The 23256-nt window shown below is 44.6% G+C and overlaps 3 protein-coding genes across 10 annotated transcripts; 1 reads left to right on the forward strand and 2 right to left on the reverse strand.

The window, feature by feature from the left end:
• Positions 1–416: 416 nt before the first annotated feature.
• On the reverse strand, positions 417–19703 carry LOC111066199 (protein crumbs). Of its 7 annotated transcripts, none has more exons than XM_022354649.2 (14): positions 19308–19703; positions 10021–10365; positions 8576–9568; positions 7497–7817; positions 6011–6555; positions 5898–5915; positions 5239–5783; positions 4876–5176; positions 4028–4805; positions 3788–3970; positions 1968–3713; positions 1774–1898; positions 1298–1711; positions 417–1232 (listed from the first exon to the last, which is right to left on the reverse strand). In XM_022354649.2, the coding sequence occupies exons 1-14, from the start codon at positions 19549–19551 to the stop codon at positions 1002–1004; spliced, it is 6789 nt and encodes a 2262-aa protein (XP_022210341.2). In that variant the 5' UTR covers positions 19552–19703; the 3' UTR covers positions 417–1001. The 7 variants fall into 7 exon arrangements, with proteins under 7 accessions (XP_022210341.2, XP_022210340.2, XP_022210355.2 ...); XM_022354648.2 differs by having other exon boundaries at positions 5898–5939; XM_022354663.2 differs by lacking the exon at positions 7497–7817 and adding an exon at positions 8268–8402 and having other exon boundaries at positions 5898–5939.
• Positions 19704–20651: 948 nt separating this feature from the next.
• On the forward strand, positions 20652–21946 carry LOC111066308. Of its 2 annotated transcripts, XM_022354802.2 has the most exons (3): positions 20652–20769; positions 20835–21150; positions 21220–21946. In XM_022354802.2, exons 2-3 carry the CDS (start codon positions 20961–20963, stop codon positions 21774–21776), a joined length of 747 nt encoding a protein of 248 aa, XP_022210494.1. In that variant the 5' UTR covers positions 20652–20769; positions 20835–20960; the 3' UTR covers positions 21777–21946. The 2 variants fall into 2 exon arrangements, with proteins under 2 accessions (XP_022210494.1, XP_041451080.1); XM_041595146.1 differs by having other exon boundaries at positions 20652–21150.
• Positions 21807–23215, reverse strand: LOC111066281 (protein ALP1-like). The gene is made up of 3 exons (XM_022354761.2): positions 23015–23215; positions 22557–22952; positions 21807–22497 (listed from the first exon to the last, which is right to left on the reverse strand). The coding sequence occupies exons 1-3, from the start codon at positions 23166–23168 to the stop codon at positions 21836–21838; spliced, it is 1212 nt and encodes a 403-aa protein (XP_022210453.2). The 5' UTR covers positions 23169–23215; the 3' UTR covers positions 21807–21835.
• Positions 23216–23256: the final 41 nt, after the last annotated feature.

Genomic DNA, 23256 nt, shown 5'->3' on the forward strand with positions numbered 1-23256 from the left:
ATTCAAAGATCGATATATTGTTGCAGTAATCTGATTGGATGCATCAGCAAAATTCAAAGTTATTGCCTGACTTATTACGTATTCCTTTTAGATCAAAAAATGGATCAATCGTGTTTGGAAAAAAGTCGAAATATTTAATATTTATCATATATGTATGTATGTATGTATGTATAGTACAGTCTCTTAAGGTTACGCTTAGAAATTCTAGAGCAAAATGTATGTCTTTCAATTGATTTGAATGCTTAACCAATACATAGTTATAGTTTATCTCATAATCTGATAGTTGCAATTGCTTTTCGTTACTAAGTTTTAGGTTTAGTATAAGGCCACATTTCCTGTTGTATATACTTGGGTATATATTAGGTATATAGGATTTTTTAAACGTTTTTGTTTCTTTTAGCTCAGCTAATTTAGATGTAGATGTAAAAGTCGGCAATACGAATACAAATTTACTATTTACAAACAAAAATACTCACACAATACAATTTGAAGGTAGGATATTGGATACGTGGGGAATATGTGTGTGGGTGTGGGTGTGTGTATGGGTGTTGGTGTCCAGTTTTTCACAGAGCTATAACTTTGTTCGCAGCTTTAGGATTACACACGGTACGTACTCGTGGATGAGTCAACGAGGAACCGAATACTGAAACTAATCTTAACGGATGTATCGTAACTACACATAACGACTATAGAGTGCTGGGGTTTGCCATCTAAACCTACTCAAAAATAAATAGACAACGGCATCATCATTTATAATTATTAACTAACTAAAGCATAGACATAGGCATCGAGGTGGTGGATATGTGTGGGGGGCGCTACTGCTGCTCCTCTTGCTGCTGGCTTTGAGCACCTTAATACAAAACTTACGTACAAAAACATTGCATTACTCCTTACACATCTCTAGGGTATTATTATATACGTATGGGCGGACTTTAGAATATCTTTTTCTTGTTCTCGTTTTGTTTGCTTTTGCTAATCGCATTTCCATCGATGCTTAAACTCTAAATAAGTCGTTCCTCTGGCGGCGGCTTCAGCACATTGTCCATTTCCAGCCTCGGATTGCAGTACTCCTGGGCGCTGGGGCTGTAGGTGCCGCGTGTGGCACGCTTATTGCGCGCCATCACCAGAAAGGTGCCCAACAATGCGCCGGCAATGAGGAGCAACACCACCACAACGGGTATAACAATGATGGCAATGTCTGTCGTCGATGGGCCATCCTCCTTGGCAACAATCTAAGTAACGGAGTAGGCAGAAATAGTATCAGTATGCTCTTAAAGAGATCTCCTTCTATACTTACCAATGCCGTGCAATTCTTGCCCGCAAATCCTTCCGTGCAAACGCAATAGTAGTCCGGTTTTGCGCCACAGTCCTCCATGCAGCGGCCACCATTGCCGCAGATATCAGTGGCATTACAGGGATCCGTAAAGTTGCAATAGGCACCGCAATAGGGCTTCTCGCAGATGCACTGGAAGGAGCCGGGCTTGTTGAAGCAGCGACCCAGCCCGCCGCAATACTCGCCCTCCACACTGCACTCATCGATGTCCGTTTCACAGTGTATGCCCTGGAAGCCGGTGCCCAGGCAGTCGCACTCGTAGCCGCCCACCAGATCCTTGCACTGGCCCCCGTTCTGGCAGGGGTTCGAGTCGCACTCGTTGATGTCCTGCTCGCACAGACGACCCGTGTAGCCCAGGCTGCATTTGCACATGGGCGACTGCAAAGCAAGAAGCGTTTAGTCTAGGGTATTGGTGGGGATTGTATATGAGTTTCACTTACCACTCCAGTGGTCAGGCAGAGTCCGCCATTATCGCAGGGCGTTCGCTCGCAGAAGGGCACATCGCACAGGGAACCCTCAAAGCCCGAGGCACAGGTGCACGTAAAATTATTGCCAGTCAATCCATCTGCGGGGGAGAAGAGGAAATGTTGGTCAAGTTTCTGTTCAAGGCAGGTGCATAGTCCCGTGTACTCACTGAAACCATCCTCGCAGCTGGACCCATTCCGGCATGGCTCGTTCTCGCACGTCATCTGCTTGAGTACATCGCACTGGGGACCGGTGTAGTCCTCCGGACAATCGCAGAAATAGGCCGCAATCAGATCGGTGCAGTTGCCACCGTTGCGGCACGGCTGCAGGGCGCATTCGTCAATGTTCTGCTCGCAGTAGCGGCCCTCGAAGCCATCCGGGCACTGGCAGAAAAAGTCTGCCACCTGGTTGATGCAGGTGCCATTGTTCTTGCACTCCGTGTTGAGGCACTCATCGATGTCGATGCCGCAATCGTCGCCCTCGTAGCCCGCCTGGCAGGTGCACGCATACTCGTCGGACGGCGCCCGACAGAAGCCATCGTTGCGGCAGTCCGTCTGGAAGCACAGAATGCAGCCCTCCTCGGGTCGCGTTGTATTCAAACGGAACTGGGCCTTCAGCTGCACCGAGACGTTCTCGGTGCGTGGATACAGTTCGGCATTGGAGAAGTACGGCAGCAGCAGATCGCCCACGCGCGCCTCGCCCACACAACCCTTGAACTGGGAGCCCTGCTGGGCGGACAGGGTGGAGCCACGCGACTGACGCGACTCGGGCATGCCGCCCAAGTACACCTGAGTGCTGCTGGACAGCAAGTACTGAATGGCCGCCTGATCAATGTCAACGGAGAAGGACGGTGCCGGATCCACCATGGACTCCCAGCCCTTCCAGCCACCCTCCAGCTTGCCATTGTGGGCCCTCAGGTAGATGCGGCTCCACTCACCGTCGGCGTTCTCCTTCTCAAAGCGCGCGGACTCGCCAATGTGCAGTTGGGTGAGCTTCCAGGTGATGGTCACGCGTCCCCCGTTGACGCCAATCTCAAAGAAACTGTCCGCATTGTCGATGAACAGCAGAGTGCCGCCGGCGCGTGTCCGATAGGCAATCTCGATGCTGGGCTTGAGCGTCTGCTTGGGACCAGTCTCGCCGCCGGTTTCCTCGGCGGGTGGCGGCTCCTGGAAGTAGAAAAAGGCCAGCGGGCTGCGCTCTCGGCCCGTAAAGGTGGTATTGGTCAGGCACTCGTAGCCATCGTCCAGGTTCTGGCACACACTCTCCCCGGGACAGGTGACCAGCTGGCAGAATTCAATCTCCTGACAGTCCTTGCCCTTGTAGCCATTGGGACACTTGCAGCTGTAGTCGTTCCACGTGTTTCGGCACTCCGCATTGTGGCGGCAGGGATTCTTGCGGCACAGATCATCGGACACTTCGCCCGGCAGCACCGATCCACGGTCAATGCTGACTGGGCCCAGGGGCTTGGCATTCACCTGCACATCCGTGACATTGAGTGGATACATCTCGACAATGAGATTGAGCGAGCCATTGCTCACTTTCACGTCCTGTATGATGCCCTTGAAGTAGTCCTTGCTGTCGTCTGTCGCCTCCTTGCTGAGCACTGTGGCACTCTCGTCCACGCCGGGCTCTGTGCTGGCTGGCAGCAGGGATTCACGCGTCGGCGCTGGACCGCCCAAGTACAGCACCTGTGCATCCAGCAGACCCGTCGTCGACAGCGTCTTGCGGAAGTACTCGGTGCCATTGAGCTTGACCTGCACCAGGGTTTGATTGCGCACCACCTCGATCAGATGATTGTAGCCATTGTCCAGCTTCTGGCCACCCACGGTGTAGGCCTCGGGTGTGCCAGAGAATTGCATCTTCACCAGCAGCTCGCCACCATGCAGCTTGGCCGACACATACGAGTCACCAATGTCTGGCAGGGAAGGTTCAGAGAATGTTAGATTGGGGAGATTAAAGAGATTTTAAAGAGAGAGATTTTCGACTCACTTTTGGTGGGCGTTTTGCGTGGATCACTGCCCAAATAGAACACCTGCCCCGTAGGCTCTCGCGTGCGTATAAACATGGATATGTCCAGTATGGAGCGTATGGCCCGCCTGCCCACATCCGTCGTCTCCACAATCACAGCCGAATGCGTGGTATTCTCATGCCCAAACGTTGCTGCTGTCATATCTATAGGGAACACAATCGTAAATGAAGCCTCAGGGTATCTTTAATCCATCTACTCACTGTGCTGGCAGGTGTGCCCGAAGAAGGGCCTCGGACAGTGGCAGGCGAATGTGTGCCACAGATCCGTGCACTCGCCATTCGAATGGCAGGGATTCGGTTTGCATTGCTCGGTGCGCGGACAACCGCTTTGGACATTCTCCAGCTTGGTATCTCCGTACGTAAAATTGGCGCTCTGCTCGTCGGGAAAGATCCATTTGCCATTGACGACAATGTCCTGCATGCAGCCCACAAAGGCCGAGGGCTGGTGCGTCAAATGTCGCAGATATGACTTCAGATTGGGTATCGTACCGCCCAAATAGGTGCGCGGAAACGAGGGCTGACTGTTGTTGGCCGTCTCGTAGGAGCCCACCGGAAATATGGCCTGCTCATCGTTGGCGGACAGCACCAAATGCGATGTATTGATGGCCACAAACACCTTGTGCCAATTGCTGTCGTTCAGCTTGGAGCCAATGAAGACACCCTCCCATTTGTTCAGCAGCGACGAGTGCAGATTCAAGCGTCCATTAATTAGCTCTAGTATATAGCTCACAGGCTCATTCTTCTCGCCAGAGGTGCCAAAGGCCAGCACACCGTTGGGCAGCGTTGTCCTAAATTGCAGATTAATGTCGTAGCCCTCCTCGCGGCCGGTGGTCACAGAGATCAGGCTGGTGGCCACCATCGACAGGGTGGTGGTTTTCTCGCACGTGTCGCCCTGGAAGCCATTCTCGCAGGTGCAATTGTACAGATGAATGGTCTCATTCACCAAATACGGACGACAAGTGCCATTATTCAGACAGGGCTGCAAAAAAAAAAAACACAAGCAATAATCAGCAAAGATTCGGGGATTTAGATGTCGTTTAAGGACCCACATTCGTGAGGCATCCAATCAGTGGCACCGAACAGTTCTTGCCACCAAAGTTGGCGTCACAGTCGCAGTCGTAGTCATCGATCTGATCAATACAGGTGCCGCTCTGGCATGGATTGAAGCGATCGCACTCATCGATATTGATCTCACAGTGGGTGCCCTCGAAGCCCGGCTCGCATTCGCATGTGTAGGTGCCGATGCCATCGTTGCAGGTGCCATGCTTGCTGCAGGGATTGCTTTCGCACTCATTAATATTGATCTCGCAGTTTTTGCCAATAATGCCAGGCACACAAACGCATTCGTAGCTGCAAATATAACGAGAATTGGTCAGAAATTCTGTTTGGGATTGCTTGGATTTTACACTCACCCGCTGGCATTCTCGTAGCTAAACGGCTGGCTAAACACCTTGGGCAGGTCCGTGAGGCGGCTGAGCTGGTAGAGCGTCTGATTGGAGCGCTCCAGGCAGTTGCTGTTGTACTGACAGGGATTGCTCTCGCACTCGTTGATATCCTGATCGCAGTTCTTGCCCTTGTAGCCCGCATGACACTCGCAAAAGTAGTCCTTGACCTGGTCCAGGCACTTGGCACCGTTCGTGCACGGATTCGACACACACTCGTCGATATTTAGCTCACAGTTCTGACCCTCGTAGCCGGTGCCGCTGCAGTCGCAACGGAAGCTGCCCAACTGATCGATGCACTGGCCGCCATTCAGGCAGGGATCACCCACACAGTCATCGATGTCGATGTCGCAGACGCGTCCCGTCATGCCCGGTATGCAGGAGCAGGTAAAATTGTTGATCATATCGATGCAGGTGGATCCATTCGAGCAGGGATTGGTGATGCATTCGTCAATGTCGATCTCACAGTTCTCGCCACGATATCCGGGCTGGCAAACGCACTCGTAGGCATTGATCTGTGCGGGCAAGAAAAAGGATTCAAGTGGGTTAAAGGGCAGCTAATAGTTTTGTTGTTGCAGTCAAGCTTTAGGTTTAAGCAGGAAGGATCAGGATTTGGTTCCGTCACTCACTTGTCTCAATATCCGATGCTTTCCGTATTTAAAGAAAAACAACTAATTACACTTTAGTAACCACTTTAGTCGTCACCCTCCCCCCATGCGGGATTCCCCCCTTGATAACCTACCTTGTTGTGGCACGTGGCGCCGTTCAGACAGGGAAAACTGAGGCATTCGTCCACATCGGAGTCACAGTGGATGCCCGTAAAGCCCGGCGTGCAGTAGCACTTGTAGGATCCCTTCTCGTTCTTGCAAATGCCATTGCCGCAGATCTTCGGATGCAGCGTGCACTCGTCCACATCGTTGGCGCAATTCCTGCCCGTCCAGCCGCGTGCGCACTTGCACTCGTAGTCGCCGTTGGGCAGATCCAGGCACTCGCCACCGTTCTGACATGGCTGGGTGGCGCACTGGTTGCACACCTTGTTCTCCGGACAGATGCACTGATTCTGCACGCACACCATCGGCTCCTGGCAGTTGAGCGGCGAGCAGTTGTCCGCCTTTTCGCACCGATCCCCAGTGTGGCCCACGGCGCAGTAGCAGTGTGTGCCGTTCATCGAGCAGGTGCCACCGTTCAGGCACTTGCCGTTGGTTGCATTGCAGTTGATGGGCGTCAGGGCCATGGCGGCGGCCGCGCTCGCTCCTCCATCGCCGCTGCTCTGCTGACAGTTGTAGCCTAGGGGAGAAATTTCGTAATTAGAAGTGTGAACAGGGTGTTGCGAGTATTTTACTTAAGATATTTAATTATGTAAGTATTTGTACTACTACTACGCCAAATATTTACACAGTTGGATTAGCCGGGGAGGGTTGCACTAAAAGTTAAATCTAGAGCTTTGACGCTCTTCAAATAACTACCAAAAAGGGCTAAAACGTATGAATAAAGTCAAATGTATAAGTAGAATCAAAGAAAATATAGTATAATATAATATAATATAATATAATATAATATAATATAATATAATATAATATAATATAATATAATATAATATAATATAATATAATATAATATAATATAATATAATATAATATTATTATATTATATTATATTATATTATATTATATTATATTATATATTATATTATTATATTATATATATTGGTGACTGTTGTTGTTGTTGGTTTTTGTTAAGTTTACTAACTGTTGTTGTTGTTGTAGTTGTTATTGGTGGTATTCTGGTTGTTGGAATGGTATTCGTATTCGTAATTGCTGGTAGAGTGATTGCTACTGTTGTTGTTGTTGTTGGCAGTTGTTCTGGTGTCGGTGTGGTTGTTGTTGTAGGTAGACAATGACCAATATTAATAATATTATTATATTATATTATATTATATTATATTATATTATTGTAATATAATATTATTATATTATATTATATTATATTATATTATATTATATTATATTATATTATACTATATTTAATATAGTAATATAATATGATATAATTGTTATATTGTCTTTGGTAGAAGGCACTACTTGCAGTACAGCCATTAACCGCATTCAATATTCAAAACTACATTTAATTGGATAATTGGATGACACGACTTTTGGAACAACCCTTAGCTTCACCTCCATTTGGTCGAATATATACGTATGTACATGTGTGTATATTATATGCCAAACCTGTGTATCCACTAGCACATATACAGGTATAATTGCCACTATATCCCAGGCAGGTGCCACCGTTCAAGCAGTTTTCTTGGGGACATGCATTCAGGGAGGCCGATCGATGGGTTGGTGACTGTTGTTGTTGTTGTTGGTTTTTGTTAAGTTTACTAACTGTTGTTGTTGTTGTTGTAGTTGTTATTGGTGGTATTCTGGTTGTTGGAATGGTATTCGTATTCGTAATTGCTGGTAGAGTGATTGCTACTGTTGTTGTTGTTGTTGGCAGTTGTTCTGGTGTCGGTGTGGTTGTTGTTGTAGGTAGACAATGACCAATTGGGCCTATGGATTTGTTAGCCATATACGGGAGGATTGTTGTTGTTGGTTGGTTGGTTGGGTTGTATATAGTATAGTATATAAGATTAGGGATTAGTGTATAGCGCATAAATCAGTTGTTAGTATTAAGCAAATGGAAGATTAATAAAAAAAAAAAGCAGATGCACATTAAAACAATGCATTTCCGGAAGCTTAAAGGCAGTCAATAATTGATATTGATAGAGCAAAGCGACTCTCATGATGTCTCACACGAATTAGTATAGTAATAAAAAACGAATGAGTCTGTTCGCTTATGGGAATTTTTTTTTTTTTTTTAATTTTTTGACTTTTTTGCCTTGAAGCTTTGAAACGCACTGTGGGCGGGAGACCCACCCCCAACTACAGTAATTGCTACCCACTAGCCCATCTTCTAGCCATCTAGTCCATCCGCCATCCTCCAAGCCTTCAACCACGTACTCAGCTTCAGTTCGCAACGCTTCCGCTTGAGCCACTCGGGCGATATGTAGCGCTTCTTTTTCTCGCTGGTGCACTGCGTTGGATTGAGCAGCTCCACTTCGATCGGAGAAGGAGTTGGCGGCTCCAAGTCGGAAGCTTTTGTTGTTGTTGTTAAATTATCCAATCAATATATAAGACCAAAAAACCATTAAACCCAAAGAAATAAAATGAAAACGCATGCATTTGCCCATGAACAACCTTTAAAGGTTAACCTTTTCGCTTTTACAGGGAGAGAGTCTCCCAATGGAGATAGAGTATGAAGGACTTACCCGTTGTGCCTGGCTTACACACGCACTTGCCGCCAACGCACTCCGAATCGATGGGACACTGCGGGGCGCAGCTTGGGCCCAGCTGGCAGAGCTCTCCACTGTACTCCGGCGGGCAGAGGCACTGGAACCCAATGGCCTTGTCTATGCAGGAGCCGCCGTTGAGGCACTGCTGGGTCTGGCAGGTCATGGGTCGATCGCACACCTCACCGCCCCATCCGTCCAGGCACTGGCAGGTGTACCAGCCGTACGTATCGAAGCATCGTCCGCCATTCAGGCACGGACTCTTGTCGCACTCATCCACATTGCTCTGGCAGAAGGCGCCCGTGTATCCGGTGCCCGAGCAGTCGCAGCTGAAGCCATTGATCCGATCGATGCAGCTGCCATTGTTCTGGCACGGCTGGGAGGCACACTCGTCCGTGTCGATTTCGCAGCGTGGACCCGCATAGCCCTTGGGGCACTCGCACGCAATGCTGCCGGTGCTGCCAAGCACCACGCAGGCACCGTTATTCAGGCAGGGATTCGACTGGCACAGCGGATGGATGTTCACCTCCGTCTCGCAGTGCTGCCCACTGTGCTGGGCATCGCAGAAGCACTGGTAATCGCCGCGTGAGTTCTCCAGGCAGGTGCCACCATTCACACAGGGATTCTTGCCGCAGGGCGAACCATTGTCCTTCTGGCAGTTCTTGCCCGAGTAGCGGGCCGTGCAGCGGCACTCGTAGCCCTCCGAGTTGGAGGAACACGTGCCATGTCCCATGCACGGATCGTTCAAACAGAAGTTGTCCGGCAGCCGCGTAAACAGATCATGATCGCTGCAGGGTCCCGGCGTCAGCGGACACACACCAAATACGACATTCTGTATGGTCGAATTGTTGACGAACTGCAGTCCGGGTCCATCCAGCAGGCAGCCGGAGAAGGAGTTGCCCAGTATCAAGATGGCATCCTTGTAGCCAATGTCCTGATTCGTCAGGAATTGACTGTTGTATGTGGAGTTGGCTAAAGAAGAGCAGGCGTAAAAAGGAGGGGTAAGTATGGCAATTTTGAATGAATTTAAACTACGTTTTCTATGCCCCCATATCATGGATATTCTATATGTAGTTTGGGATGTTACATTTATTTTCATTCGATTGGCAATTAATCTAGAGCTGGCACATGCTCATTTTTACGGCATTTACGATAACTTTTATGCAATCGAAGTGAATATAGCCGTTCGCTTATGTGAAATTTGTAAACGAAATCAGCGTCAGCATTTTTTTCCAGTTTAATAATTGTTTGATTTCTGTGTGCCCTCAGTTATACGATGAGTGGCCAGTTCTAATCCCTTCCCTTGCCCAATTTACTCTACAAAATTTCACGATTTCTTCGGACAACCACGACGCACACCCAAGTCGTGTTAGGCCCCCAATTTTAGACCCAATTTGTTTTGTGCCTGGTTGATTATCACTTACCAAATATGCTTGCCGCACGATCCACATGCAAATAGAGGTTACCGTACTCGTATTTGAACTGCAGCGTATGCCAGCGATTGTCCAACAGCTGGTAGGGCAATTTCACATCCAGCCGATTGTTTGGTCCATGGACGGCGGGGCCGGCCAATGAGATTTGCAGAAAATCGTTGAGCACTGAGATTACGATTGAGTTTTTGTTGTACTGCTGGGCGAGTATCTCACCGCCGCGGCACGAGCGGAAACTAATTGCCGAATGGTCCCAAATGGGCATCGGCGTGGTCAGGCGGAGGTAAGTGGAGCCATTAAAGTATGCCTCCTTGGTTTGCACCTCCACGGAGGCAACATCTGCAAAAGAGAAGATCAAGAGGAGTTTAGTTGTGGGGTTTTACTTGTGACTGAAATGAAATTAAATGAAATGAAAGCATGACAAGGGCAGGCCACAGCCAGGCCAAGTCGGATCGGAGGGCGTACTCTCATTTAACTAATCGCATTTCATTCGAATCGCGGTGCCGGGTTGGTGTGGCATTTGTAACCGTAGACTTCTTCCTCATTTCCTCAGCTCAGACTTATTTGGCCACACAGCAAAATGGCCAATTGGTTTACTTTGGCTTACATTTTCCCCTCTATGGCGTTTTATTTTTCTCCTTCTCTCTCTCTCTCTCTCGGGCATTTCCCTAGCCGTCTACCCGTTTGGCTAAGAAAGTGTTTTTTTTTTTTTTGTCGACTAGCATTGACCAAATTAGACAAGTTGCCTTGGCCAGACGCTCATGCATGCCACATGCCACCGCACTCAAATGGTAATCAGTTAACAATTTCATTTCCAACTTTCATTTGCGACGGATCGCTTGCCAAGGCGCAGAATCAATTCCCATTTCCCCTAAGCAGCAGCAAGAAGTTGTAGACCAGAAGACGCCGTCCATAACTTTGGACTTTGAGTGGTTTTCTAATTCATTTTTCAAGCGAGAGGGAAAGGCTGGCTACTGGCAATAGACCGAAGCGAAAGGTACCCTGAAACCCCTGCAAATCAATGTCATACGAAGCGTTCGAATAATGCGTAAAAATCCAGCAATGACTGTTCATACTCGTCTGTTTGTGCTTAAATTGGTGCCCGAGGTACGCGCATGAACATTTGTGCAAAAGCCGGTTTTGTAGACCGTTCAATAAACTGCAATAGGCAAAAGACCAAAATAAAACGGAAAGAAAGTGGCCAAAAGGAAAAGTTAATAGCAATAGAAATTGCAGCACATGAAAATAGGCAACTAATTAGGTTTTTTTTTTTAGATTTAATAACTCTAGGGGCTTTTGCACGAGAGATCTATGTGCCTTCACCTATTCTTTCTAATTCAATTCGTGACTCTTCGCTTAAATGTTGTGCGCCCGAGTATCGCAACTACTGCTTGCTTTAACAAGCTTCAACAGGCACTGCTTGCTTGATACAATTTGTTTTGCTGTAAGTTGCAAATTGATAAAATTTCAATGGAAACCGTTTCACCGTATTTCCCCTATTAATCTTGGGTGTTTGAAGCCGGGTTATCTATTTTCCATTCCATCTACCATCACTCAAGCTGAAGTTGGGATACATACGACGAGTATACTCTCCATTAAAAATGACAAATGAAACTGTTGGAAGCCGCCAAAAACTTGAGAAACCTTTGCCATGGCACTGACTGAAGTACATAGCGAGGTTTATGGCCAAAACGAACATAACCAGATTGAAGTTTTTGGGGGAATTTGTGCTGGCGTGTTGGCGCTTTTCGCATTAATAAACTTTTAAAAATCGTACATATTTTTGCACTTGCCCGCCTGCCCGCCATACAAGAGATCATTTTAGCACCTTCTCGGCTTGGTTGAACCCACACACGTTGCTGGTACTATGCCCTTTGGGCCGGCTGCCCTGACCCATGGCCTGATGGGCTATGGATTCCGGGCTTAGAAAGCGCTTGAAGCGACCTCGTCGCAAAACAGAACCTGAACGACGAACAACATAATGGAAAAAACATTATGAGGCCATCGATTTTGTGCCGCCTTGCCTTGTCCGGTCTTCACAAAACATTTCGTATTTTATTTTGTATTTAAAGGCGATTTGTGGTATTTGCATTGACAGTTGTTCCATCGTTTTGCCAGTCGTTTTTGTTAATGTATGCCACAGGAAGGGGCAGGGCAGGGGCAGGTGTGGAAGGGTAGGGGAATGGAGTGGTGTGAGCCAGTAAGTCGACAGTAAAGAGCTCGTAATTATATTATACTCACGTACGAAACTAGGCACAAAATTATTCAAAAGTTAAACAACAAAAATGCGACTTAAATTGTTAGGCCGTTGGACTTAAGTCTCCGACTAAGCGATACCCATTACTTAAATGCAGTAATACAGTAGTTTAATAGGTACTATAGAGTTGAAGATGCCATACGTTGATTCGCTGTACAAATTTCCCATAAGCAAACGGATATATTTGTTTTTGCAAGCGATGAGGCTTTAAAGTGGACTAACAGCTACTCAAAAATCAGGCTATTGTACAAAATATATCTAAATAATACTATCTATTGAATAAAATAAAGTATCTGCACCATTCTGGACGAAGACCCGGTATGCCTTGCACTGAGAGCCTCATTTCACACATTCATACACGTATGCCTTTATATTAACAGATGGAATGTACATGCATATGTACATATATTATACAAATGAAGGTATAGATTCTCCTTATGCTTCGGCATGCACATTTTTGTATATACGCCGTAGTCATACCTGTTTTTTGCTGTTGTACTTGACCGTAAACAAACGGAACGGAAATTTCATAATCATAACCAAGAAAAAGAATTCTATTTCTACCTTTTTTTCTTTTATTATTATTATGCTTTTTGCGTGAATTTTGGACAACCGTTTGTTTGTCATGAATGACTTGACGCTGACGCCAGGCTGGAGCTACAAAACCCGATCTTAAGCCGTCTATGAGCGAATTTTGTTTAGCGGTGCCATAAAAAAAACAGTTTAATAGTGTCTTTTCAGGTATTGTTCGGGTTCAGAGAGAAAGAAAGAAACAGAGAGAGAGAGAACGTTTGCTGGAAACACTTCTGTAGACTTTAATGACTACTCGCCCTGTGACTTTTTTTGGGCACAAAAGCGTTTGTTATGCCGTTTCTTAAGTAGGGGCGTGGCAAATGGTTGGAACCTAGCCAGAATTGAATGGTTTTTAATGAATTATTCCAACAGAGAAGATAATGATAGGTATTTCTGGAATAGAGTAAGATTTATGGAGATTTCTGGTTGGTTTTAAAAATGGTAGGTTTACAAATCTAGCTTAAATACGGTAATTTCCATAATGGAACGTTGCAAATTTTGATACAACAGCTAAATGAATTAAAGTACACTTAAGAGATTAATTGAGGGCTTTAATTACCAAGGAAATAAAATTTTCCTCGTGAAGTTTTCCCCAAAAAAAGGCGATATACTTTCCCCCACAGTCGTACCTATGCCGTACCCGTACCAAATTCCGCTTCAAAAGAGAAAACGCTCGAGATTTGCAAAACTTTATCTGAGATGCATAATTACGCTGCTTGCTTTTCCATTTCCCAATCTTATTCCCACATGCTATGCCATTTTTTTTTACACGTGAAGGGGGAAAAAACCGATTTATGCAAAATGAGATAAATGCACGAAAAACACTCAGAGGAGGAAGCGGTAAATGTAGCAGAAAGCAACAAAAAAAACCGACTCCTGTTACACGCCCACACTCTGGTCAGCCAGAGAGAGAGAGAGAGAGAGAGTGGGAGACTGAGAGACCCAGTTAGGAATGAAACACTCAAATCATTGCAACACTCTCTCACACTTGCATAAGCGTGTACAGCATAAGTACTCCGAATGCATGCAAATGTACATACATACATACATATGTATGTAAATTAGCTCAACTTTAGTTTTTTTTTGCTTTGCCTTTCCCCTGCCTTTCGCACTGCATTCTGCTTGTATGACTAATCAGCGTGTCTGCATATGCAAAACAACACCAAATGTAACGACGTACATACCATACATATGTATGTATGTACATACATACATATGTACATATTTGCATGTTTAACCCCATGCGGCCGCTGGCTATTGTCGTTTTGCATGTTAGCCACTTTTAAACTGGATGCAGTTCTCTCTCCTTCTTCTGCTCATCTGCTGCTTTGTTTTAATGATACCTCGTACCGGTACACGTGGTATGCAGGCGGGGTATATAGATCACAGGTGTATGTTTGGCACAGGGTTTCAAAACCCCTTGAATATATTTAAAACTATTAGAGCTTCAACAGTAAGTTTAATTTTCTTCTCGCGGATAAAAATTGCCTATTGTTTTAGTATAGGGTATCCAAATACTTTCTAAAATCTCTTGTTGTTGATATTGTTTTTGTAGCAGGTGCAGTTGCAGTACCCCTTACCACCCTTACACCCGGGATCCAATGTGTTGGCCACAACAAAACGTTGCACGTTGCTAACTTCGCCTCTGACTTGTGGGTGGGTGGCTCTGTCCGGTGGTTGGGTTGCCCGGGGACCCGGGATTGTTTTACCGCTACCATTTTTTGTTTCCACCACCCACTCTTCCACTCTCTGAATATGGTCATACTTCAATTGTTTTCACATTTTATGTATGTGTGTGTTGCCTCACTCAGCCCACTCGGCCCACACTTTGTTTTTTTGTTGCCATCGTTGTTGTTTTTAATTTTTGCTCTAAATACTTTTAACTTTTTCGTTACTTTTGTTGTTGTTGCTTTTGTGTAACAAACCGCCCACGAAATTGTACACTTTCTTTAAAAGGGGTAGATATATTTGGTTGTAAAGAAGGACGGAATAAAATGTTAGGAATAAGAAGGCTGAAACAACAAGGCAGTTATATCATAGACTAAATCTCTAAATAAGCAGAGCTGTTGTAGAAGATTGCATGATTGGAAAGAGTATTTAAGCATCGGTGTATCGCAGTTCTTCGCTGCTACTTCGGATGTTCAGAAGTTGCATAAATTACCGATGACCGATTTAATTTGTTTTCATTTTCTGTATTTAATTTGTTGCCAACAACAAACAACAACAACAGAAATAAAATAACAATATTTTCGTGTAATTAAATTTAAAATATTTAATTGCATTTTAATTGTTGCGTTTTCGTTTTTCGGTTCACTTTTTTTCCCTCTCTCTATTGATGGAAAAGTGAAAACGTGTCGCGACTAAAATTTAATTACAGCTTAAAGATAATACGATTATCGAAACGTTTCAAAGGGTTTAATTATACTACTATACGATGTTCAATAGGCATGATGTGCGAGTATACAAAGATGTATAGATAATGATACCGAAGATCTTTGTAAAGACTGTGTTATAATTGTTGAAAAGTTTTTCATTTGGGAAAAGTTTTTACAGTATTATTATCGTTTCAATTCGTGTTTTTTTAAATGAAGTTGGCTACAATACAGAAATAATAATAAGCAAAAAAATTAATTGTACTTTGAGCCAATTGGTAACAGGAACTAGGCTTCAAAGAACAATTAACCCAAATATGGTTCAAAATAGATGAGTTTCCGCTATGAATATTTATTGTTGTTTATTTAGAGTTTTCTGCAAATAGTCGCATATGGAATTTCATCAGTCCAATTCAGGTTTAAATTACGTCTATCCGGGTACAATCAAGGGTGTGAACCGGATCAGAAGTGATTCAGGGCTATGTATACTTGAGCCATGGCTGATGAAATGAAAGAAGATTGGTTAGGTAAAGTTGGTCGAATTTCAGAGACGGTTCACACAGACAAGGTTGTTTCTTAATAGTGCCAAGAGAGTTTTGGAATCTTTACAATGGTAAATACTCATACTATTTTTTCTAACACACCATTAACGTTCCCATGCCCCCATCCTCATACTATTCTCGATACTTTCATGTCTGGCTGCTCTTTGGGCCTGGAGAATAGATCATTTGTTCCGACACCTCCAAGTTGAACGAAGAAAGAACGAAACTGCGATCCAAACAAGTTTCCCACACTAATTTCCGCTTTTGCTTCCAAGAAATGCGCTGAAGAAATGTTTATTTTTAAAATTTGAATATGCTTCTATTATACAATGTGAATACACAATACTGCGCGTGTGGAGGATAGGTGGAAGCTAATTAGTTTTGATACTCCATGAAAGTTGCAGATTAACATCCAGCAAACAGCAAAAAAAAAAATCACAAAAAATGTGCACACCCACAAAAAAAAAATAGGCAGTACTTCAGTATACAGACTATAATATACCCGCTAGTTACTCGCTAACTACATCTGAATTATTTGGAATTCCAATCTGAGAGATAAGCATCAAAGGAGTCCACAGCGAACATTTTGTTGCACTACTTTCTCTCTTATCATATCATATCTACCCAAAAACAGTATGTACCCTTGTTCTCGAAGAGTGAGGGGTGTCCGAATTTCAGTGTGTCAACGGTTTCAACGGTTTCGCTCTGAGCATGCTCCACCCCCACTTCCCCTGGTTGTTCGTCTCGTTTATCTCCTCGTTCTGGGAACAACAACAAAACTAACCACAAAAGCAAGCAGACAGACTCCCCCAAAAAAAAAAAAAACAACTGCTTAGAATTGAGCACACTCAAATAGAGTCGGAGAGTCTCACTCTGTCTGTCTCTCTCACTCTTTCCTTTTGGGACTGATTCTGCTGGCTGCTGCTGCGCAGCCGCGCCTGGGAACCCGTTTCTCTGTTGTTGGAAACAACAATTGGCCATGGCTCAAACTGCGCAGTGACTGCGACCTGGCCCTTGTACTCGTCGTACATAGTACATGCTCTGGACCTGCCTGCCAGACCCGTCCATCCACGAACTGGCACAAAGCAATGAACTGTTGAATAAAACAAAACCCAAAAAACCTGAGAATCTTTTCCGGTGGTGCGTCCCCAGCAGAACAGTCTGCGCAAACACCAGAAACACCGGGAACAGAGCCTTGGCCTGGGACTGTGCCCTGGAGCTGGTGCATCAGTGGGCGTTGCACTGTGGTGAAGCAGTTGGCTCGAACAATGGAAGTGCTTTTAAAATAAATTGTGGAGGCATGATTAATATTATTAGCATTCATTAAAATGCGTTGGAGATGTCTAAAATGTTCAAACGAATATGTTTAGAGCACGCTCATGCGATCGTATGATGCTTACGCTTCCTTAATTTTTTCACTGCTTCAAAAGTCCGCTAGGTAGGCGAAGGCAAGCAGAACCTTCCGCCTGTACCTGTATTTCCCACCACAATTACCGCACACCCACACTATTTATGTCCAATTTGTGCACGTTCCATTCCACTGTACCGTCTCGGTGCTCACATGAGTCAATGTTAACAATGCCCATGTTGCTGTGCTGTGCTGGGATCGCGCTGCGTATGCAAATAGCTAGAGATAAAACGCAGCTACGTGAGGGCCGCTGACTTCGAGCAGTCAGCATTGAACAACGCCCCCAAGTTTTAAACATTTGTCAAAAATTGAATCAAATAAAAGCGAAAGCCGCAATGTTTTGTACTGTATGATATTTGCGGCTTCTGCGGTCGGCTCGGCTCTTCCCAAGGCGGCCTGCTAATCGATGGAGAAGCTGAAAACTGGCAACGTTGCTGCAACTGCCGTCGACCTTTAGGTTCTCTATTGTAGTCGTAGGGGAAAATCAGTATAACTTTTTTTTTAGTTCTTTTGTGGCTATTTTTATAGAGCAAGCTAACGACTTGCACTAATGGCCAGCGTCAGGCAATGGTCTCGGCCCATTGCGTAGCCCCGGATCCACGGATACACGAGGTCCAAGGGGATGACCAGGCCCTGCGTCACGGCCGATTGCACTTTAACACTTGACCAGAGAACAAGCGGCGGCATGAAACATAGGCCGGAGTGGCATGCGGGTGTGTCCCCCCGCGCCCTCACACAATTTCCATTTCCACTAACCCGCGGGGTCACGTGTTGTCGTCATTAGCGTGATGCAGGTAGCACAGGTAATTTATATCCCTCAAGAGGAGTGTACCTGCGCCGCGATTTTTTCACTTGAAAAGATGGATCATTCCAATTTAGGAGAAAATTCAGTGGAAAACCCGACAACCACTCTCAGAAAATGACGATGATCGACGGACGATGTCTGGATTTTTACAATGGAAGCTGACGGCCCAAAAACCAGTTGTTTGGGTGGAGTGCAGGGCTTTTCCATCTATCAACATTTCTCTTTCTATCTTTCTATCTCTCTTTCTGTTTCTCTCTGTTTGTACCCTTGAAGAAGGTGTTTTGATTTTTCCCAGATGCTTGTTAGTGCATATAAAATTAAAATTTCCCATACACAAACTGCACATACATATTTCTGTCAAGAGACCAATTTCCAGATAACTGTCATAGAAGAGATAATTTTGCAAGGGTATCCAAATCTTCGGTACCCCCAATATGTTTGATTCCATAATTGGAATTGCGGTACTGCTTGCCAACTGCTGACGTTGTTGGCTTCGGCTTCGGTGCTTTGGCAATTGTTATAGCCGCCGCTTTCCGGCCAGCGATAAGATTGCGGGTAACAACAAATCCCCGATGGTTGGCGGTTGGCTGGTCCGATCGGTATTGTAAATAAATAAAATAAACCAAATTTGAGGTCGTTTTTGCACAATACCATTGAAAAAGGGGGGCACGGGGGCACACGCAGCACAAAAATCCAGCGACAATAAGTGTGGAAGCCTCGGACAATACGAGTGTGTAACTGATAACTACGCATAATGATTCAGCAGGCGACATGTGAATCAAATTCATTATTCAATTCAATTATATTCGAGAATAGGAAATGAAATTACAGTTACATTACAGTTGACAAGCAGTTTAACTTCATTAAAAATAACTTCATAAGAGAATATCCCTAAAATAACTGATTTCTAACCCTCTTAACTGTTGACACTACAGTGTATACATGTAAGTATTATTTTCGTTTAGCGATAGCCAAAAACCAATAATACTCAAATTAGCGGATAATTAACACCATCAGAGTGTAGGTATGCCATATCTATGAGTCACCTCCGTATAGGAAGGAGAGAAGGAAAACCCGTTGAACAAGTTTTCGGTTACCGAAATTCAATGAAAAATTATTCCCTTCCGTCACACACACACCCACACTAACACATTGGAGAGCTTTGATTCTCAACTCAAAAGTGCACTCGAAAAAATGCAAGTGGTTCGACGGAAAAAAACAACAAACAAGAACCAAGCAGAACATTTCAATGGTGTCATGCAAACAATACAATGATAGAGGGAGAGCAACTCCGGCTCAGAATATCTCTCTTTTTCGCTCTCACCTGTTGCTAAGTATATTAATATGAAGAGAAATATCCATTGAGGCGCTGAAATGGCGCGCTTGAGCAAATGCTTCGCTGTGCTTTTCGTGCGGGCACGGCTCTGAATTCTTCTTGCTGCTGATCTGCTCCGCTGCCGCTGTTGCTGCTGATGTTGTAGTCGTTGTTGTTGTTGTTGCTGCTGTCGTTGTGTGACGTGCGCAGTTGCTGCGGTTGCTGACGCTGACGCATTCACGATCTTAGCCATGATCGTACCTTTTTTGTTGTTTTCGGTATTGGCCAAGAAGGGGTTTCGTTTTTTTTCGTTTCGATTTGTTTGGTTTACATTGGAGCCTTTTGGGCCGCTAGGAATACGTTTATTGCCTTTTACGCACACACACGCACATGCATGCCACACACACACACTTGCACTTGGTCTAGAACGGGTTTTTTTTTATTGTCCAGCTCTAGAAAAAAAACACTGCTTGATTTACACACTTTCGCACGCGACACTTTCTAGCCAGAATTCGAATCTTGAATTGAGCACAGATTCGGATTGAGCCACTAATTTACCATTTCGCAGGTAAGAACTCACACTAGTTGGCTTAAACAATGCTGCACTGGTAGTGGTGGTTGTTCTGCCCTTTTGAACTGCACGGCAGTGCATTGAACACACACACACTTAGGCGCGTTGGCTAACACCAACACTAAGGCACGGGATTGCGCGCATAGAATGAGAAAAGCCACAAAAACTTTCGGCGGAGTGGCCTCTGTTGCGATAGCGACGACAAAAACGTACGTCCGACGCGGCCGAGAACAAACTGTGAAATGTTGTTCGTGTTAGCTGCTTGCCACTGTAGTAGTGTGTGTGCACAACAGGTAGCTCATGGCGGTTTTGTTGTTGTTGTATCTTTTAAAGACTCGCTAGTGGCAGGACAGAGTGTGACCAGGCACCGGATCTAGAAAATACCGTAACTGGAACTAAAAACTACTGATTGAACTGGAACTAGAATTTTTCGGTATCTTCTCAAGAAGTATTTTTTATTTGCATACAATTTTTTTTGAAAATCTGGTATTTTTTTGTTTAACTTGGTATTTGTTTGGTATATTCCAGACGGAAAGCGGGAAAATTTCGTGAATTTAAAAAAACAAAAATAGTAATTAAATAAACAATAAAAACCGTTGTTTGGATGATTATTTAATATAAATAATAATTAAAATAAGCAGTTAAAAGGTGTCAGCGAGTTATTTCTGTGAATATGGGAGTGTTTAATAAAAATAAAATCTATTTCTATTTCCATTTTGCGAGGCATCTTGTATATTTGTTTACGTTTTCTGGATTCTTCTTCTCCTTTTTCTGTGTTGCAGTTTCCAACACTGAGTGAGTCAGCTGTCCAGTTGTCGCGTTTAAGCCTAGTGCTCAGATCCACTTGTAAAATTATCAAAAGTCGCCTGTAAAAGCAGGAGAAATATGCGGGAAACAACGGTAAATGTTTAAATAAATAAATAAAATCATACATATATACATACCCCCGCTATCACATACACAAGTGTTGGCTGTACATTCTGGCCAGTCCTAGTGCAGACTGAACGACATAAGGAGCATATGTTTAGAGGGAGTCAGAGCTATATAACAGTGTTGGTTGCCGTCGGCCGCAAATAAATTTTGGCGCCATTATGAACAGTTATGTGAAAATACATATGTGGAGCGATGAAAATACGCTATTTTTAATAAAACTTGTGAGAAACTCCCGCTACGTTTGGGACTCCACCCATGTCAGCTACAAACAGAAAACCAAGAGGCAGAACTTCTGGCTGGAAGCTGCCAAAAAGATGAACAGAGAAACTGGCCTGAAAATGGAAGTTGGTAAGCGAATAAAACAATTAACGAATTGACATGTCACTGATTCACAACTGCATATTTATTTATCAACAGCTGAGGTCAAAAAGAAATGGCAAAACATCAGAGCGTACTACTATGCGGAGCGCAACAAATTGATGAAGGCAGCGCGTAGTGGAGCGCAGGATGGGGAATTGCGTAGCGCTTGGAAGTACATGGACGAGATGGACTTCATGGCAGATTGCAGAATACCACCGGGATACAATCCCGATACGTCAGTCAGCCACAGTAGTATGACCTTTAACGACGGCGAGGAAAGTTACGACGAAGAGAAGTTCCCGGTGGAGGAGGGTTCTCCGGTGCACGAACAGTTGGAATTCTGCACACCCTGGTCACCAGCGCCAAAGAGAAAGAGATCCGATTCCGAGTCGAACGATGGCATTCTGACAAAACTGTCCGACTCGCAGAAAATGATTACCGACGTCCTGGCGATGCCGACAAAATCGAACCCACACGAAGACTTTGGTGCATTCGTTGGTGACGAGTTAAAAAAATTAGACGACGATTTGGGAAAGCGTTTGGAAATCAAAATTTTACAATTAATTACCGATTTTAAAATCAAGCAGTTGGGACGCGATGAGGAAGCCCAATAAAATAGGATTCCAATATATATTAAAATACAATTTAAATGTTAAGAGTTTTGTATTTTTCTTTAATTTTCCAAATCCAAATGTAATTTAGAAAAGTATTCCCTTAGACCTTCCCGCGTTTGGGGGCCATACCCTGTCGACCTAACAGTGCGATGATCCAGCACATGTTCAATAAAATTCTCTTCCACGATGCGCTGCAATTCAACATTTGGGATGACATCCAAATGGTTATTCGTTCGTATGGATTCTTCTCTCAAAAAGTTGTACAGACAAAAGCAGGTTAAAACAATTTTGCTGAATGTCATTGGGACACGTTTGATGGGCGAAAAGATAACCCGGAAGCGACTGGCCAGCATCCCAAACGCATTCTCCACAACGCGGCGACTCCGCGCAAGCATATAATTGAAATGCTGCTGACTTTCGGTAAGATTTTTGCCAAAGTACGGCTTCATGTTGTACTCGGTGAGGGGGAAAGCCTCATCAGAGACCAGTGTGTATGAGGAGACAAGGTTCGACCGCGGAAGCACAGACGGTGATGGTACGTGGATGCTGTTGTCATCCAAACTGTATTTCAAATCAGAGTGCATCCATACTTCAGCGTCTCCAATTTTGGTGTCTGTGCCGACATTTACATAGACGAATCTGTATTTGGCGTCCACGATGACCATTAACATCATGGAGGGATCTCCCTCGCTTGACATGGGTCGTGTTTTGCAATACTTTCCTGTTGTAATGGAAATGCCACAATCAATTATATTAAAGGCAATTCTCTACGTGTCTCACCATCTATCGCTCCAATGCAATTGGGAAATCCCCAAATATCGTTGAAATCTGCAGCAATCTGTTTCCATTCTTCTTCTGAGGTCGGAAACGGTAGGTACTCTCCATTGAGCACATTGTACAATGCAGGTATTGTCTGCCTTAATATCTTCGTAATTGTGGGTATATATGTGGGTTTTGTTTGACGAAATGGCATACGACCAGTGGACAAATAGAAGAGCGTCACCTTCAGTCGTTCCTCTGGTGTAATGCTGTTCCTGAATGGTGTTTTCTTTTCTTGGATAATAGGCCGCACCTTTTCCAAAATTAAATTAAACTGATTCGGGGATATTCGCAGTACTCTACCGTAGAGTACAGAGTCTTCATCCACTATTTCCCTGTCCAGCTGGATTTCGATGCCTTAAAATGAGCATTTTTCGTGAATTTATAGAATAAACAAGTGGCTGAATGGTTTTACTTGCCTTCCAACTCGCGTTGCAATAGATGTTTCGAAGAAGCCAACTTTCTCTTGCGCTGGCGCTGCTTCTCCAGCAGGTGTGCAATGATGTAGTTATTTTGCATTAAAAGAAATGCACATAGTTTTTTTCTTCTTTCTATTTCCATTTTGCGAGGCATCTTGTATTTTTGTTTACCTTTTCTGGAGTCTTCTTCTTCTTCTCTTCCTTTTCTGTGTTGCAGTTACCAGCACTGGCGGAGCCAGCTG

Source organism: Drosophila obscura, unplaced genomic scaffold (genome assembly GCF_018151105.1).
Source record: "Drosophila obscura isolate BZ-5 IFL unplaced genomic scaffold, ASM1815110v1 contig_4, whole genome shotgun sequence".
Lineage (NCBI taxonomy): Eukaryota > Metazoa > Arthropoda > Insecta > Diptera > Drosophilidae > Drosophila > Drosophila obscura.

Coding starts and splice junctions, on each gene's coding strand:
- LOC111066199 (XM_022354648.2), bottom strand. CDS start 19,551: ATGGCTAAGATCGTGAATGCGTCAGCGTCAGCAACCGCAGCAACTGCG. Junction 5,940..6,010: donor GCGCCACGTGCCACAACAAG/GTAGGTTATCAA, acceptor AAGTGTAATTAG/TTGTTTTTCTTTAAATACGG. Junction 3,971..4,027: donor CGGGCACACCTGCCAGCACA/GTGAGTAGATGG, acceptor TGTTCCCTATAG/ATATGACAGCAGCAACGTTT.
- LOC111066308 (XM_041595146.1), top strand. CDS start 20,961: ATGAACAGTTATGTGAAAATACATATGTGGAGCGATGAAAATACGCTA. Junction 21,151..21,219: donor TGGCCTGAAAATGGAAGTTG/GTAAGCGAATAA, acceptor ATTTATCAACAG/CTGAGGTCAAAAAGAAATGG.
- LOC111066281 (XM_022354761.2), bottom strand. CDS start 23,168: ATGCCTCGCAAAATGGAAATAGAAAGAAGAAAAAAACTATGTGCATTT. Junction 22,953..23,014: donor ATTGCAACGCGAGTTGGAAG/GCAAGTAAAACC, acceptor GCTCATTTTAAG/GCATCGAAATCCAGCTGGAC. Junction 22,498..22,556: donor TTGCATTGGAGCGATAGATG/GTGAGACACGTA, acceptor CCATTACAACAG/GAAAGTATTGCAAAACACGA.